The sequence below is a fragment of the Gavialis gangeticus genome, unplaced genomic scaffold, assembly GCF_001723915.1.
Source record: "Gavialis gangeticus isolate Ggan-Ray unplaced genomic scaffold, GavGan_comp1, whole genome shotgun sequence".
In the NCBI taxonomy this organism is placed as follows: Eukaryota; Metazoa; Chordata; order Crocodylia; family Gavialidae; genus Gavialis; species Gavialis gangeticus.
Window position 1 is genome coordinate 32,009,861 of NW_017728995.1, and position 15,515 is coordinate 32,025,375.

Below are 15,515 nucleotides of genomic sequence, written 5' to 3' on the forward strand. Positions count from 1 at the left end.
GGGGGGGGGGGGGGAGCAAGTTTCAGATCTACCAAAAGATTTTGTTTCCATAAATTTGAAACACTTCAGCTGGATTTGGACCTTTTGTGGTTTTAACATGTTCCCATGGAATCAAGCCGGTGTTGAAACAAAAAAAGCCTTTTTACAACGACAATGGAAACTTCCCACTTTGACGCAGAGGAGACGAGGCCGTTTCGTCCATCTCAGCGTGTTCTAGCTGATGTTTTTCCGAAACAAAACTGCGCCCCACTCCATGCCACGCTGAGATAAAATCCCAGTTTAGTTGAGACAGCATTTCCCAGTGGAAACTGCTCCAATAAGGACATTTCAATAGGGCCTGGGGTGTATCCCAAATTTAAACACAGAGTGAAGATAAGCCGCAGCTATTGGCTTTGATCCCAAGGGTCCTCCTCACTTCCAAGCACCCTAGCTTGGCAGCCCTGGTACTAACACAGAAGGTGACTTGACTCATTTATTCTGCTCTTTCCCTGATAGCGAGGAGCCTTGGGTATCATGTCCCAGCTTGGCCTGCATTTCTACTACCGTGTCCCTTTGGGGAGCTCCAACATCATCTCAGTGTTGGCCGATATCAGGCGGCAGCGACCTAGAACGCCACAGCAGCTCCACGGAGGCATTTCATGTCACCCTCCGGGCTAGCCGTATCTCTCCTTCCCATGGCATGTTCCCAGAGGGTCCTCAGTCCAGCGCTGGGATTTCTCTGCCTAATGAGCCATTTAGATATATATTATGAGTGGTATGTTTCTCCCTCATCAGCCCAATTAGTGCATTCCTGGAAGGGTGAGCGAGAGGGTGACGGCTGCATTTCTTTATGGCCTGCCTCGTGCGATTTCCCGCTCTCGGGGTTGAACCGGGAAAGCAGAGTTCACGCGGAGCTGGCAAAATCTTACAAACTTGCCAGTCCCCTTTGCAGCGTTGAGCGGGATCCTCTCCGGTCCAAGATGCCACCAGTGAGGCATTTGGCCTTGAATATGGGATGCCCCGCTTTGCTTCACTGCTTGCCCATTGAGACCTCGCATCACCCCACCAGGGACACTCCTTTTATTTCTGATGGATGTCGGTATAAATGGCAGTGGACTATGGAGCCGAGGCAGTGAAGGGTGGTGGTGGTGGTGGGGGTGGTGATTGCACAGGACCGGCAAAGTGGAAGCAAACGTCATTTAATTGTTGAATCTCTAGGCAGGTTTAACGCACGGCGGGGAGGGGGAGAGAGGATGTTGCTATTTTTTAAACAAGGCTTGAGTTGGGGTTATTTTTACAGTAAACTTCTCCTCCGCGATTGATGTTTCCCTTAGGGACACATCTTCTCTAGTGAAAATGTCGACATTGTGACCCCAGAGGGAGAAACTCCAAACAAACAGCCAGGATTTAATGACTAGCCTGCTCGCTGGATGTAAATGATCTATGAAAGAGTATACAGTCCTCAGCAGAACCGGCACATATTAACCAGGGGGGGATGACCCCTCTGTTTATTTTACTGCCAGAGGCCTGTCATTGCTCCATGCGTTTCAGAGGGTGGAGACCGCCGCAGATAAAGAGCCCCAGATCCCTTCCTGGAGGAGGACACGGCTTTCCCCTAGCCCCAGCCTGCAGGTTTTATGCCTCTTGGGTCTTGCGAGCAGATGCCACTTCTGGCTCGCTCTGCTTGTGTCTCTGTGTGTGTGTGTACAGGGCACCCACAACATGACCTGGCGGTGCTGTTTCATGGAAACAGCACTGCATCCAGTGCACGCCTCAGGGAAGATGCATGGAGACAGCACCGATTTACCCGATATAGAAATGGGCCAGTGCGCCGGGATTAACATCCTGCTCCTACCAGGACAGCCGCAACAGCCAAATCAGTTCTGGAAGCGGGTGTTGCATCGACTCCAAATGACAGCCCCTCCAGATAGCGTCCTGGCTCCCGGTCAGATGAGCCGATCTGCTCAGGCTAGACCCCGAAGGAAGGGTCCCCACGTAGGGGTTGTGACCCCAAGTGCGGTCGGGAGCTTGACGGAAAGTCAGGTGTGGAAGTGGGATTTGCAGATGGAAGCAGGGCTGCTGGTGGGAAAACTCAGGGCTGCCGACCTAGTGAGCCAGCCTTGTTTTTGGGCCATCAGAGGTGCTCGCCCAGGCCAGACTTGCAGAGGGTGTGAGATGAGGTGCTATTGCAAACCACTGGCTCATGCACGCAATGCTTCTCCTTGCGGGCTTCATCCACAGAGGACACACATGCATTGTAGCTGTGCCCTGCAAGGCCAGTCTGTTTAGCTCGGGCTGAGAAGACCCAGGCAGCTACTCCTTGGGCCAAGCCCAGACGGTCGCTGTCACGCATCTGCACCAGATGTTGCCGATGAAGCCTCTAGAGCGGTGATTCTCAAGCCAGCATCTGATGTGCAGATTGCACTGGGGAGGGTGGTGGCGTCATCGCAGCCATCAGCTGCCTTTTTATGGCCACATTTTACAACTCCGTGGAAACATGCCACAGGCTGGGGATGAGCGCTGATGCTCTGCAGAGGGCAACGTGCTGCTTGCCGAAGCAGCCGGGCATAAGGTGCATCTTATCTGCAGCCCCTGAACCCATGCACGGGAGGAACCCAGAAGCTCCTCTGCAGTCCTGCCTATCTCCAGGCATTTCAGTCCATCTCTGTGGGAACACAAGAGTAGGGTCCTGGCCCTTGGTCCTCCTAGGTCCCATTGGGCAGAGATGCCAACCGGGGAGCCTAGAGCATCAGCACCCAACATGGCACGTGATGTGGAGCCCTCCATCCCACTGGCTTTCAGGAAGACGCAGCACCGTCACCATCACCTCCCAGTTACTATGCCACAAATCTCCTTTCACAATAACCCTGAGACAGCAGCTCTCCTGACCTCACATCATTTCTGGCATTCACTATCCGGAAATCTCTCATCCATTGCTTGGCTCCTTTTCTGGCTCCCCTGCATCTCCTGCATTCAGGTCCATGCCTGCATTTCTGAGTGCAAACCCCACAGCCACTGGATGGGTACTAGTCTTGAAAGGGAAGTCTCCTGGCTTTCATAGGGTCATAGAAAATGAGGGTTGAAGGGACCTCGGGAGGTCACAACTAGTTCAACCCCCGTTCGGAGCAGGACCAGCCCCAACTACATCATCCCAGCCAAGGCTTTGTCTACCCGGGTCTTCAAAACCTCCAAGGATGGAGACTGCATCACCTCTCTGGGTAACCTGTTTCAGTGCTTCACCACCCTCCTAGTGAGAGGGTTTTTCCTAATATTCAACCTCAACTTCCCTTGCTGCAGCTTGAGCCCATTGCCCCTTCTGTCATCTGCCCCCACTGAGACCCGTCCAGCTCCATCCTCTTTGCAGCCCCCCTGCAGGGAGGTGAAGGCTGCTGTTCAATCCCCCTCTGTCTTCTCTTCTGCAGACTCAATCAGTCCAGCTCCCTCAGCCTCTCCTCACCAGTCCTGTCTCCCAGCCCCACAACCATTTTCATTGCCCTCCACTGGACTCTCTCCAACGTGTCCACATCCTTTCTGTAGTGGGGGGCCCACAGCTGGACACAGGACTCCAGATGTGGCCTCCCCAGTGCTGAATAAAGGGGAAAAATCATTTCCCTCGACCTACTGGCAACGCTTCTCCCAACGCAGCCCAGGATGCCGGTTGTCTTATTGGCACCAAGGGCACACTGCTGGCTCCTGTCCAGCTTCTTGTCCCCTGTCCCCCCCAGGTCCTTTACTAAAGAGCTGCTGCTTTGCTGGTGGTCATGCCTCCTTTCCCCACCTGCTAGCACTGCTATGGAAAAAGGGCTCAGGGGCTCTGAGACTCACTGTGCCCGGCTGTGCAGGCACATTCGAGGAAAGGCTGCCTACCTGGGAAAAGGGACTCAGCTGCTGTTGCAGAGCGCACAGATCCTTCTGCAATAAGGCAGAGTCAGCCCAGAGCTGTGTCTACATGGAAAGCTCTGGGCACTTGTTCCAGAAGAGCTGCTCCCAGTGTAGACAAGGACTAAGAGACTCTCCCTTCCCTGATCCACATTTTGCTAAGGCTCGGTGCAGCAGTAGCAAATGCAGGATGCTTCTAAGCCCTTGCTGAGATCTCTTTGATGTCCATGGGTCTTAAGCACGACCTCAAGTGCTTTCCTGAATCTGGGCCAAGCGCTAGGAATAGGGAGGATTTAACATCACCAGGGACAAGTGGTGACACTGCCTTACTTGGTGCAGTGTGAGGCGGCCAGCTTGGCAAAAGAGGATGCTTAAATATCATAAGGAAGCAACCAGACTAAGCTCCGTGTCAGCCACGTCTACAGGGCATGGGGACAGATGGGGAAAGGGCTCTGATCCACATTCAGAGGTGTGAGTTTTAGCTTTGCTCTCGGTTCTTCCTGCAGGCTGCTCCCAGGCGCCTCAGCTGTGCACGGGCATCTGGACATTAGACTGGGACCCAGAGAGGACGTGCCGTGATGCTGGATACCTCGCTCCCATGGGGGTTGCACCCGCGGTCCCTAGGGTGCCTTAACCACCTGGGCTGACGAGCTGCCTGGGCTCAGGCTGGACTTGGACAGTGCATCCACTCCTGGCCCTAGCCCAGCCATTGAATTGTCAGGGGCTGGCTCCCATGCCAGAGACCCCTGGCTTTCACAATGAATTGCAGGGTCAAGACCCCGAGGGGTGGAGGAGTCTCCATCCTTGGGGGTTTTTAAGGCCTGGGTAGATGAAGCCTTGGCTGGGATGATGGAGTTGGGGCTGGTCCTGCTTTGAGCAGGGGGTTGCACTAGATGTGACCTCCTGAGGACTCTTCCAACCTGAATTTTCTATGACTCTAAGACCTGAAGTTGTGATTTCCAAACCCAGATCCGGGAGCTGGCTTTACACTCCGCAGTGAAATGAAGGGGCATCGTGTGTCGATACTCAGTCCAGCTTTGCCTTTTCCTTGGGGTGAGAACGGTTTCTTCTTGGTTGGCGTATTAAGCGCTGTATTTATTACAGATAATAAGTGCCCTTGTCTCTCACCACGGGGGCTATAAACTCAAGATTTATTCACCTGAGCTGTATTAAACCTGGCTTTCAGCCGTGTACATCTTTTGGCATCACATCCTCCTGAGTTTCACTTTGGTCCTATTCACCCTCTTTCTAGAGGAGGCGCTTTCCGTCTCTCTCGATCTGGGGCACCTTCCTTGCTCATTATCGCTTCCTTAGGAGAGACAAGTTCTTCTTAACACTCCTTTTTATAAATGCCATTTGCAATGAGAAATGCACTTAGCGCTCCTGGAGGAGCTATTCTTCACTTCAGAGGAGTACGTCTGCAGGTGAGATTTGCATATACGTTCCTGACCGTCTCAGAAAGGATTAGGCGTTTGCTCTGAATTCAGCGACAGCGCTTCTTTACACGTGTACAGACTAACTGGCTAACATTGCTCTAGATCTCAGTGGTGACGACAAAGATGAAGAGAGGGAAATGACTGGCTCCCATCATGCCACTGGCTCCTGTCTATCCCGACGCAGGGCTTTCTTCTGCATTACAGAGGGTCACACAGAAGGGGCACAGATGCCTTTACTGGGGCAGAGATGATGTTGTGCGGACAATCTTAGACGGTGATCCAAAAATCTGCAAATTCAATAGAAAGCTTGCTGCCGGGTTCAGTGGGTTTGAGGCTACACCTTAAAGTCTGCATTTCCTTCCAAAAGTCCTCTGCGATCAGCAGAAGCTGGAGACATGAAACAACAAAAGAAGCTCTCATCGCTTCACACGTCCACTTGGCTGCTCTCCTCGTTTTTTCCATCCAGGTCATCCAGCTTGGACCGCCGTAATTATTCCAACTAAGCGAATCCGAATAGTTTACATGTCATCGTCCAAATGGCCAGATGGACGCTTCTGGGCATTTTGCAGCAAGCATGTCATTCCCTGGCTGAGACGCTGCGAGCAAATTTATACAGCCGAGGTTGAAATCCCGGTGAAAAATCCAGGCTTCTCATGAAAACCCAGCCGCATAAGGGCTGTGATGCCAAAAACCATCAAGTGTGAATAAAAAGGCATGTTTGTGGAATAGAGTATGGGGGCTGTGGATGTCAGGGGCTGGGAGAGGGAATAATGCCTGGAGTTGTGGGGGCTTCCAAGAAATTCTCCCATAAAGCTTATAGCTTTTTCTCAAGTTTTGGAGGGGGGGTGTGGATGTTTGTATATGTATATGTATATATGTCCAGGATCTTTGTACTTGGAGAAGATCCAGGAAAAGCAGAATAAAACTAACCAAATAGCAGTGAGAGCTGTTAGCAGAGGAAAGCGTGGCAGCATAATGAGGGAATTAAAGCAGCCGCCACAGAAACAGGAACCAAGAATACAAATGTTTTGTATTTGTATTATTGTTTCCAAAGCAAAAATCTGCATGATAGACAGGGCCAGGCTCTGAAACTCAGCTTTAGAGCTGCTATTTGACTGGAGGCTCATGACAAATTCATTTGTACCGACAATCTACCCCGGGGTCAAATGTGCCTGTCTACCAGGGGGAGCAGAGAATGGGAATGATTACCTTTCCCTGCCTAGAAACTAAGCAGGCTTGATGCGTTGATGAAGGAGAGACCTTGGTGTTGGGACACTTGCCATCTTGCTGCGGGTGCTCTGAAGCACCAGCGCTGCATTTGTCTTAGTCTGGGGGTAGGAAACCCTGATGCTGCTGGAGATGCGAACTATCAAAGGAGAAACTGAAACTTTGCTCCGCTTGTGGCTGTTATAGCGCCCAGAAAACTTTCAGCTTGAGGAGGGAGGGAATTAATCATAATGCCCTACTCTCCTGTTTCAGTAACGTCAGGAGATGGCCTTGAATCTTAGGTACAAACTTCAGTAGCAGATCCTTGTCTCTATACTGAATTGCAGGGGTGTGGGCTGTAGCCGTGTTGGCCGAAGGACATAGGCAGACAAGGGTCTTTGGGTAAATCTGATATTTTTTATTAAGCCTATTCAAATAGTTGGAAAAATTCTTCTTTGCAAGCTTTCAGGTGTAAATATCCATTGTCAGGCTGAAGAAGCAGATATAAAAGGTATCAGATTTACCCGAAGACACTTGTCTGCCTACTGAATTGAAGAACATTTTTGGGTTGGAAAGCCACCAAACTTTGCAAAAACCCACGTGCCGATCCAGACTTGGTAGGTCAAGCCCAGGGCTTGTCACTTCATTTTGTATGAAGAGATCCCCCCAAACTGGGACGCTTCCCAAATGGCGAGGCAGAGCTGGGCAGCTTCAGTTAGCAGGCACGTGGGAAGGCCCTTCCCCGGTGAAGGGTGTATTTACCCGTGGTCCTTGCATCTCGCGTGACATCCTGATTGCACTGCCGCTCCAAGTGGCTACGACGCCGGCACGGTTCCAAGCAAACCTTCTCCATGAACATCACGGCGGGGGGGGATCTGGCTCTTTGACCTAAGTTTGCAAAGGCATATAGGCTCCCGACTTCCCTTGATGTCCACAGCAGGCAAGCTCCTTAATACGGTGCCAGGGGCTTTTGAGAATCTGGGTCTTGTCACACCGCTTTGCTGAGTTCAGTTCAAGGCACGGCCTTTCCTGCTTTCCTCTAACCATCAGCTGATACACACCAGCTGAGCAAAAGCACCTCCATGCCCAATGCACGAAAAGAAAAGTTGCCTGCATCGCGTTGTAGCTACACACAGCCCTCTCATCTGCCTCCTTTCAGCCTCTTAGTTTAACCCACAATAGCCTGGGTTTACATTTAGGTTAAGCGGCTTACCTTCACATAGTCATATTCGCAGAGGTAGGATGATTCCAGGTCAAAATGCATGAAGTACAGTTTGATCCTAAATCCGTCCGGCACTGAAATATTCCAAGTCACTTCAGAGTCACTGGGGTAGGAATCTGGGAAGTTAGGGGATTGGATCTCCCCAAACATATCCGTCAGATCGACCGCATCTGTGCTGCAGAGCAGCAAGGCACAGAGGGACCAGGCCAGAAGGTACCTGCAAAAGACACACGGAGATCAAACCTCCCTCCTGAAACCCATCGAGGACATCATCTGCTTTCCCCGCGAGATCAAAGGCGGTCCTCTGTTAAGGAGGGAAGGCCTAGGTGCAAAATTCGGGTCTGAAGTAGGTCTCAGATACCCCGAGGTTTGGAGGGATCGGGGCCAGGGCTGGCTTTGCCCCATTTTAAAGGGGGGTCAACTTTGCAAAGGGCATGGTGGTTTGGACTGAAAAAAAAAGGATTGGCTCACTCAGAGGGGGTTTCTTCTCAGGCAGGTGGCAATGACTCCATCATGGGATACAGTCAGATCCCGAAGCACATGGCCCACTCATTAATGCCATTAGGTTTTGATTTCCTCCAGATGATGGAGCCTTCCCCAACACAGCACCATCCGGCATCGGGCTGGTGGCTCGGACCCAGGGCTGCTACGGGAGCAGCGAGGAGTCCAGTCCCTTACAGAATAGGTACCAGACACATTGCAGCATAGACAAATATTTCATATTGCAACACAACATTTTTGCTCCATGCCCTGAGGAACCTCTAGCCACGGGCAGCACCTCCTCTTAATCCATGCCGCTTTGATGGAAACATCTTCATTTAATAGCAGAATAAGCAGAAGGCAATCCAGGACAATAAAGAGACTTCCTGAATAGGCTTTCTGCAAGCATCCTACAGCTCTCCCAGCCATGCATTGTTATTTGTTGCTGCTGCTGACCCTCATCTCACCCAACCTGGACCGATGAGTCAGATTTCTCTCTGCATAGAGGCACTACAAGGGACATGTTGTATCTGCTGTGCAGCAGGAGTCTGTGGTTCATTACTAGTCATTTGCCTCTCTCCATTTGTGTGGGGTTTTTTTTTTCTTTCTTCCCATCATACCCATTTTATGGATGGGCAGACTGAGGCGCATAAAGGAGTTGGGGGCTCAGACCCTGAATGGCACGCAGGTGCCTAACTCCCAATGGAGTTGCCCTGAATTAGAAGACAGTTAGTGTCTCTGATGGGAATAGCAACCCCAGTGACCCGGTTCCCCACCTCATGGGATACAACGTCAAATGGGATCAAAGTCTTTCTAAACCATGAATCAATGCAATCAGGAAACGCGCATGGCCTGGCAGAGTCTGCTCCTGACCCCGGATCCTGCTGGTAGTGGATGGGAACCAGGAAGGCAAAATGAACAAGGCCGAGGCTGTTTTATTCCATTCTCCAAGCTGATAAAGTGCCGGATGGATGCAGAAAGTCAGACCCCGACTCTGTTTCCTGAACCCTGTCTGGAGGCCTTTTCCCTGTACAGGTCTGTGCACTTGCCATTAAAGGCCATAGAGTGACCCCCACGTGCATGCATAAATGTTTGCAAAATAGGCGCGCGGTGAGGAAATTGAAACTCTCTCTGGGGATTATTTGCAACCTGTCCGTGTTGTGTTCACAGCCGGGCACTAGGTTTCCAGGAGGCTGATCCCGGGACCAGACACGCTTTCCTCGGCTTTCGGCTACAAGCAGAGAAAGTTAATGAGAGCAACGGAATTTGGATCGATTTGCTCTCGGCTCAAGTGAAGCTTAGCATGCAATTTTCTGATGGCTTCTCTGAAACCACAGAAATGTGCAAAGGGAAAGTCTGTCTCTCTTCTGGTCGGAGGACACGCACGGGGGTGGGGAGTGGGACCGTGTCCTCGGTGGGGTAAAGGGGTGTTGCTTTATTGGCTTGGATGGAGCTCCTGATGACCTGGCCCATTCATGCCTTTGCTTTGCTTTCTGTGTTATGGAGGAGGAAGAGCAGACTGAACTTCTCTGCCATGCCAGGGAAGTCTTACCCGAAGGCACGAGTGACCAGCGACTTCAGCAACATGCGATATGTAAAGCCTCCCTTTATGCTCCTCCTGTCCTGCATAGTGAGCGCTGTGCTAATAAATCACAAACGGCAGCAGTCTTCCTCTCTTCCCTTGCCAGGCAGCTAACCTGGCAAGTGGTCTCAGGGGTCTCTGGCACATATTCCCCGCTCCAGCGAGGAGTCAAGTCATGCAATGCAAACAGCAGTCCCCCAAGTGAAGTGTCGGCTGGAGACACAACGCCCACCCCGGATCCCCGTGCCCATTTCCCAGCTGGGTACTCACCTCATCTCGCTCCCGTGGGTCTCTCCCGATGTGTTTGAAAGGAGAGGGGTGGGGAAGGGGGGGATTTTGGGGAGGAAGGCTGCCTGGTTCCCAACGGTCCGCGCTCCGTGCCTTATCTTTGTTCGGAGATTTGTGAGTGTGCGAGTGTGTCTCTGGAGTTGTCTGGCATTCTCCATGCAGGTCACGCCTTCCCCTGCCTGCAACAGTCTCCCCCCACCCCCCCACCAAATCACTCACACACACTCACACGTACGCATGCACACACACACACACACATACACGCACGCACACACACACACACACACACACACACACACACACGCAAACCTGCCTAGTGAAACTATCCTCCCCTCCGCCAGCCTCTTCCAGCAATCTTTCCTCTCGCTCCGCAGGGCTGTCTCAGACACTTCCAACAAAAGCCACAGCCGGCGAGGTTTTTGTCTCTCTAAACCTCCCAAGCCCTGTGTGTGTGTGTGTGTGTGTGTGTGTGTGTGCGCGCGCGTGTGTGTGTGTTGTGTCCTCATTTTTTTTTCCTTTTCAGGCTGCGGTGCCAGATGGCTAAAATGTGCTTCTCGGCAGGGCACGCTGCAGAAACACCAGCAAAACACCAGGCTGGGAGGTGTGAAACGAAGCTGTGCAAAATAACTTGGGCCCAGCCTCGGGGACTCAGACCTGGGGCGGGGACCAGGTTTCGGCCTTGCCACCGCACGGGTTTGGGGCTCGAGCCTGGGGGCAGAAGGAGATGCTGATCGCTCTGTTTTGGGCTCTGGCCCACTCTTCACTCTCCCCAGTTCTGGATTTAACATCTGGTCAATTCTGACCCATCTCATGAAGAAAGAGGGAAACCCTTGAAATGTTTCCCCCTTTCCGTTTGTCCCTCCCCGCTGCCCCCAAGCCGGGAGCTAGCACTTCTCTGGGCTGGGAGTAAGAGCATCGCCGGGGTGGTCCTCACTCCTTCTAGATAAGATACCTCTGAAGTTTAGTACTTGAGTACCTGGTTCAGGTAACCCATCGGGGGCTGGACTTGATGATCTCACGAGGTCCCTTCCAGCCCCCAACTTCTGTGAATTTGTGACCCCCGGCTGACGCCCCCAAGCAGCCAGGGCTACCAATGCAGCCCCTGAAAGACCAGGCAGACAAGAGATGTGAGGGGGGCAGTGAAAGCAGGGTGCTTTGGCATCACTTATTCCAAGGGAAGCAGGATAGGAGCTCAGGGCACTGTGATGAAAGGGATACTCTTGATTTCAGACACGTGTTTCCCCCGTGCAGGCACCGGGGTCGGTGCTATTCCAGAGTCACATCTAGTCCGACCCCTGCTTGAGGCAGCATCAGCCCGGTGCCAACCACCACAAACCCATCATCTCGCCTCTTAGTAAAGCCACCGTCGACCCCGCCGTCACACCTGAACCTGAACAGGTGAAGCAGGGTGGCCGCGGCAGCCACAGTCTTCTGTAAAAGGTTGCTAATATACACCCAGGGAGGGGCCGTGCCCCTGCTACAGAGAAAAGCAACCCCCTCCCAGTCCACACCAGTCTGACCAAGGGGTAAAAGTCCTTCCTGACCCCAAATGTGGCATTGGTCTGACCCTGAGTGGAGGGGCAAGACCCTCTAGCCAGGACCCTCCGGCTTTGGTCCCAGCAGGAGCATTGGCACGTCCCCAGCCTGGGGAAGGGTTCACCCCCCTGCCCCGACACATGTAGAAACAGGATTGGGAACTGGGCCTCACATGCTGCCAGTCCCCCCACACTCCGGTCTCTGTTTCCATGCGGGTCGCTTCCCCGGCCACAGGGAACAACGTGGCATTTCAATAAAATTGGGGAATGGGATTGTAGAAGCCACACAGCAAAGTCCCTCCACGGGGGCTCACAGTGCAGGGGCCGGGGGTGGATGGCAGGGCAGGGCGCTGCCCCCTGCTACTAATCCTGTTGAAAAGTACCTTTATTTAGGCAAATCAACCCGCCCGCGGCCCCACAGGCCCCAGGCAGGTTTCAGAGCCTAATTAATATTCCAGACAGGGCGCCCGATGGGATGGTGCGGCTGTGCCAGCGGGCAGCTCGCTCCAAGTCCTGCATAAATTACAACCTATTTTGCTTGCTCTGTCGCTTTTATTCCCACAACAACAGCGCCCCGGAGCTGCTCCTCTCGCTGGGAGCTGCTTTCATGCCGAAGCGACTGCTCCCTCGTCCTGGACGGGATGGGATGAGATGCCTGGGGGGCTTTTCCATCCCCGCTCAGGGCTGGGACACCCCCAGCTGCCCACGATGGGCACATCCAAGCTGTCCCAGCCGTGGGACCTTTCACCGGGGACCCCAGAGCACTGGTCCCATGCCTCAGCTAGCATGAAGCAATGAAGCGCCACTGACTTCCACCATATGCCATCTTGGCATCATTGGTTCATCTTGGAGTCAGGGGAGTAATATTTCTAGAGAACCAGGTATGGCCAAGAGCTGCCAGGGGGGTTGTCCCAGAGGGGCCGGGACTTCCCAGACTAAATTTCCTCCCCTGGCTTCTTCCCCCACGAGGGTCTGGTCTTTGAGACGGACCTACTAGGAAGCCAGACCCTCCCAGGGGAGGAAGCCAGGGGAGTGCATGCCAAGGCTTTGTTGGTCCATGAGATCTATGGATCCCCTGTGGATCTTTGGGGATCTTCTGGGCTCAGCAGGGGACTCCTTTGACTTCTGCTGACCCTGGGATGCCTTGAGCTGGGTCGGGGGGTTCGTAGCACCAAGAGGGAATAGTGGCAAGTCTTTGCAGAGCCCCCTGCCCAGATGCTTGGGGTGGAGGTAGGGTACTCATCAAAGGAGGATGGAGGGAGCCGGCAACAACCCTCACAGCTCCAGGACATGGTTTACATCAGACCTCTCTCCGGGCTGGGAACAGATCGCTGCAGTCCTGCCTTCCTCTCCAGTGCTACAACCACTATCCTCTCCTCCTTGTCCCCAGAGGGGTGGAGATCCCGGGAGTCCGGCCTATGCGCCGACCCCCATTCCTCCAGACCATACGTATGCCAGGACATGCACACGAGCACCCTGAAACTGCAAAGTGCTTGCAAAGGGCTTTTTTGGACGGCCTGCGGTCCATAGTGGGTCTATAGTGCTGGGACACCTACCCATCACCAGCCAGTCCCTTCCCCTCTGGGCTTGGCTTACTCTGGGCAGCCTCGGCATGCTGGTGGGATCCTGGCTGCTCTGCCCCCGAAGTTGACCCTCGCGTACAGACAAAATCAGTACAGGCCCTTATCGGACGTGGCAGCAGTCACTTAGCCGGTAACCCTCAGCTCGTCAGCATGGGAGAGAAGCTGTAGGAGCAGATGAGTCCTGGGTCCGGACACACAGCACATTTATAGCGGGGTCATTTCTATCAGTGATGTGCGTGCACCGATGTGCGTGACACGGGGTCGAGCACGGGCAGGCGAGCGGCTATTGCAATGCACATGCCATGGGGGTATTACAGCCTAGGTTGGAGGGGAGGGGAAGGCGGTAATAGCCCCTTTGCCTGTAGCCCATGCTACGGCAGGGTGGAAGCGGACACACAACGCTTGCAATTTCACTCTTGATGATTCCCAGAGTCCCTCTACAGGGGCTATCCCGGGGTAATAACTGGAGAAGGTGGATCGGGGGCTCCTGTGTTAGCAGGTTCTTGGAAACGTGGCTAACAAGGGCAGGCGGGAAGCGCTGGGGTGGTTGAATCTGGAGAAGAGAAGTCTGACAACATCTGCAGGGTGGTTATATGGAGGAGGGAGCGATACTGTTGGGGACACAACAAGAAGTCACCGATGCCAGGAACTCAGCCAGATGCCAGAAGGGACCTCAGCTGTGGGGCGGGGTAGATGTACAGGAAGGCGGGGACAGCATCCAGATCCAACAGCACAGAAGGTCACCCAATGGATAATATGAATAATAATTCTGTGAATAATATCCCAAAATTGGCTGGCACCTCTTGGTACAGAGCCGATGCCCTGCCATGCGTGGGCCCAGGTGGAGAAGCCTCGTGCTCCCAAGGGACACAGGCCCGGGGAGGAAGTTTTGGATGAATTTTCGGTCCCGGCAGCCACGGAGCCTCTGCTGCAGACTGGCTTGGTCGTGGTGCCCTCTGCTGATGCACGGGAAAATGCGCAGGCCAGGGGATAGCAGGGAACCTGCTGGCAGCATTTCGGGTCTTGAGGAAGTTTGGGCGCCCCCCCGCACCCATGATTAATAGCAATGGATGCCCCTTTCCTCCAAGAACGTATCCAACCCTTGGTGAATCTGGCTGAACTGTCAGCTCCCACCCCGTCTGGTGGCTACAAGTCTCACATTTAATTTGCAGATGATTTCCAATGAATTTGGGAAGGGCTTTGTGCCACCAAAGCGGCAAAGAAAAAGGCCAGGAGGTCCCAGCTGGACACCTCTGTGTCCCCACTGTTGCTCCAGCCTCTACTTCCACCCACGGCAGGGGCTGTTGTGCCACTGGGATGCTGCCGGGGGCTGGGACCCCAGGAGGGCACGGGCCGTCTGGGCCGGGCCGCTGGTGCAGCACAGGAGTGTGCGTTCCCTAACGGGTCTTGAAGCAGGTGGCCAGTGGGTCCAGTCCCACGCTGAGCAGCTTTGCCTCTGAGCAGCTCCCCCAGGCTCATCACCCTCAAGGGAAACCAGGCACTGTTTGAGCAGCCCATGCCAGGCTTGAAGTACTCCGCCCCTCAGTTTTCCCCGTCTGTAAAATGGGGGCAGCACCTACAGTGGGGAGCGCTCTGACTGTGCCCCCAGATGCTGCTGTAACGAGACAGGAGCACGGTGGTGCCCCCACCTCTGTGCACAGGCCTCTCCATGCTTTACAGATCGCTCCCTCCTCCTCCCAGCATTTAGGCCCAGACTAGCCACCCCTCATCATGTCAGGGGAGGGGGCATTTGCCACCCAGGAAACCCCCTTCATGTTGTCAGCTCCTCCAGGGGTTGCATGCAGGTGGGGGCAGTGGGGGGCTGTGCCAGGCTTTCCCCTCCTTTTGAGTTTGTTTTCCTTGCTGGGGCCTGCCCTGAAAGGCAAGTTCCTGTTACTGTGGAAGAGACCCCTCCTGCCCCCGCGCCCATGCAGCTGGCCTGTCGTGTGGTGGCAGTGCCGGGTTTTGCCACGAGATGGCACTTTCGCTCCTCTTTAGTGCAGATGTGGAGCCAGTTCCTCTCCCTACCCCTAGCCCGGGAAAGCCTGAAGGTGCTGTGACCTGTGATGATTAATTACCCCCTGTTTAATCACCGAATCACAGAAAACGAGGGTGGGAAGGGAGCTCAGCAGGTCACATCTAACACAGCCCCCTGCTCAGAGCAGGCCCAGCCCCAACTACATCATCCCAGACAAGGCTTGGTCTACCCGGGTTTCATAGTTTCATAGTTTCTAGGGTCAGAAGGGACCTGAGCAGATCATCAAGTCCGACCCCCTGCCATGGCAGGAAAGAGTACTGGGGTCAAACGACCCCAGCAAGGTGTTC

At 53.8% G+C, this 15,515-nt stretch overlaps 1 protein-coding gene across 3 annotated transcripts in view; it reads right to left on the reverse strand.

The window, feature by feature from the left end:
• The window catches only part of MASP1 (mannan binding lectin serine peptidase 1), a 59,052-nt gene extending 48,772 nt beyond the window's left edge, over window positions 1–10,280 (reverse strand). The window contains exons 1-2 of one of the 3 annotated variants that reach the window (XM_019503467.1): window positions 10,055–10,279; window positions 7,714–7,939 (exon numbers count right to left, since the gene is read on the reverse strand). In XM_019503467.1, the coding sequence (XP_019359012.1) occupies window positions 7,714–7,939; window positions 10,055–10,230 (402 nt within the window). In that variant the 5' untranslated portion in view covers window positions 10,231–10,279. Of the gene's footprint in view, window positions 1–7,713; window positions 7,940–10,054 lie in introns of all 3 variants that reach the window. The other 2 variants (XM_019503466.1, XM_019503468.1) reach the window with 2 other exon arrangements.
• Between the last annotated feature and the right edge of the window lie 5,235 nt (window positions 10,281–15,515).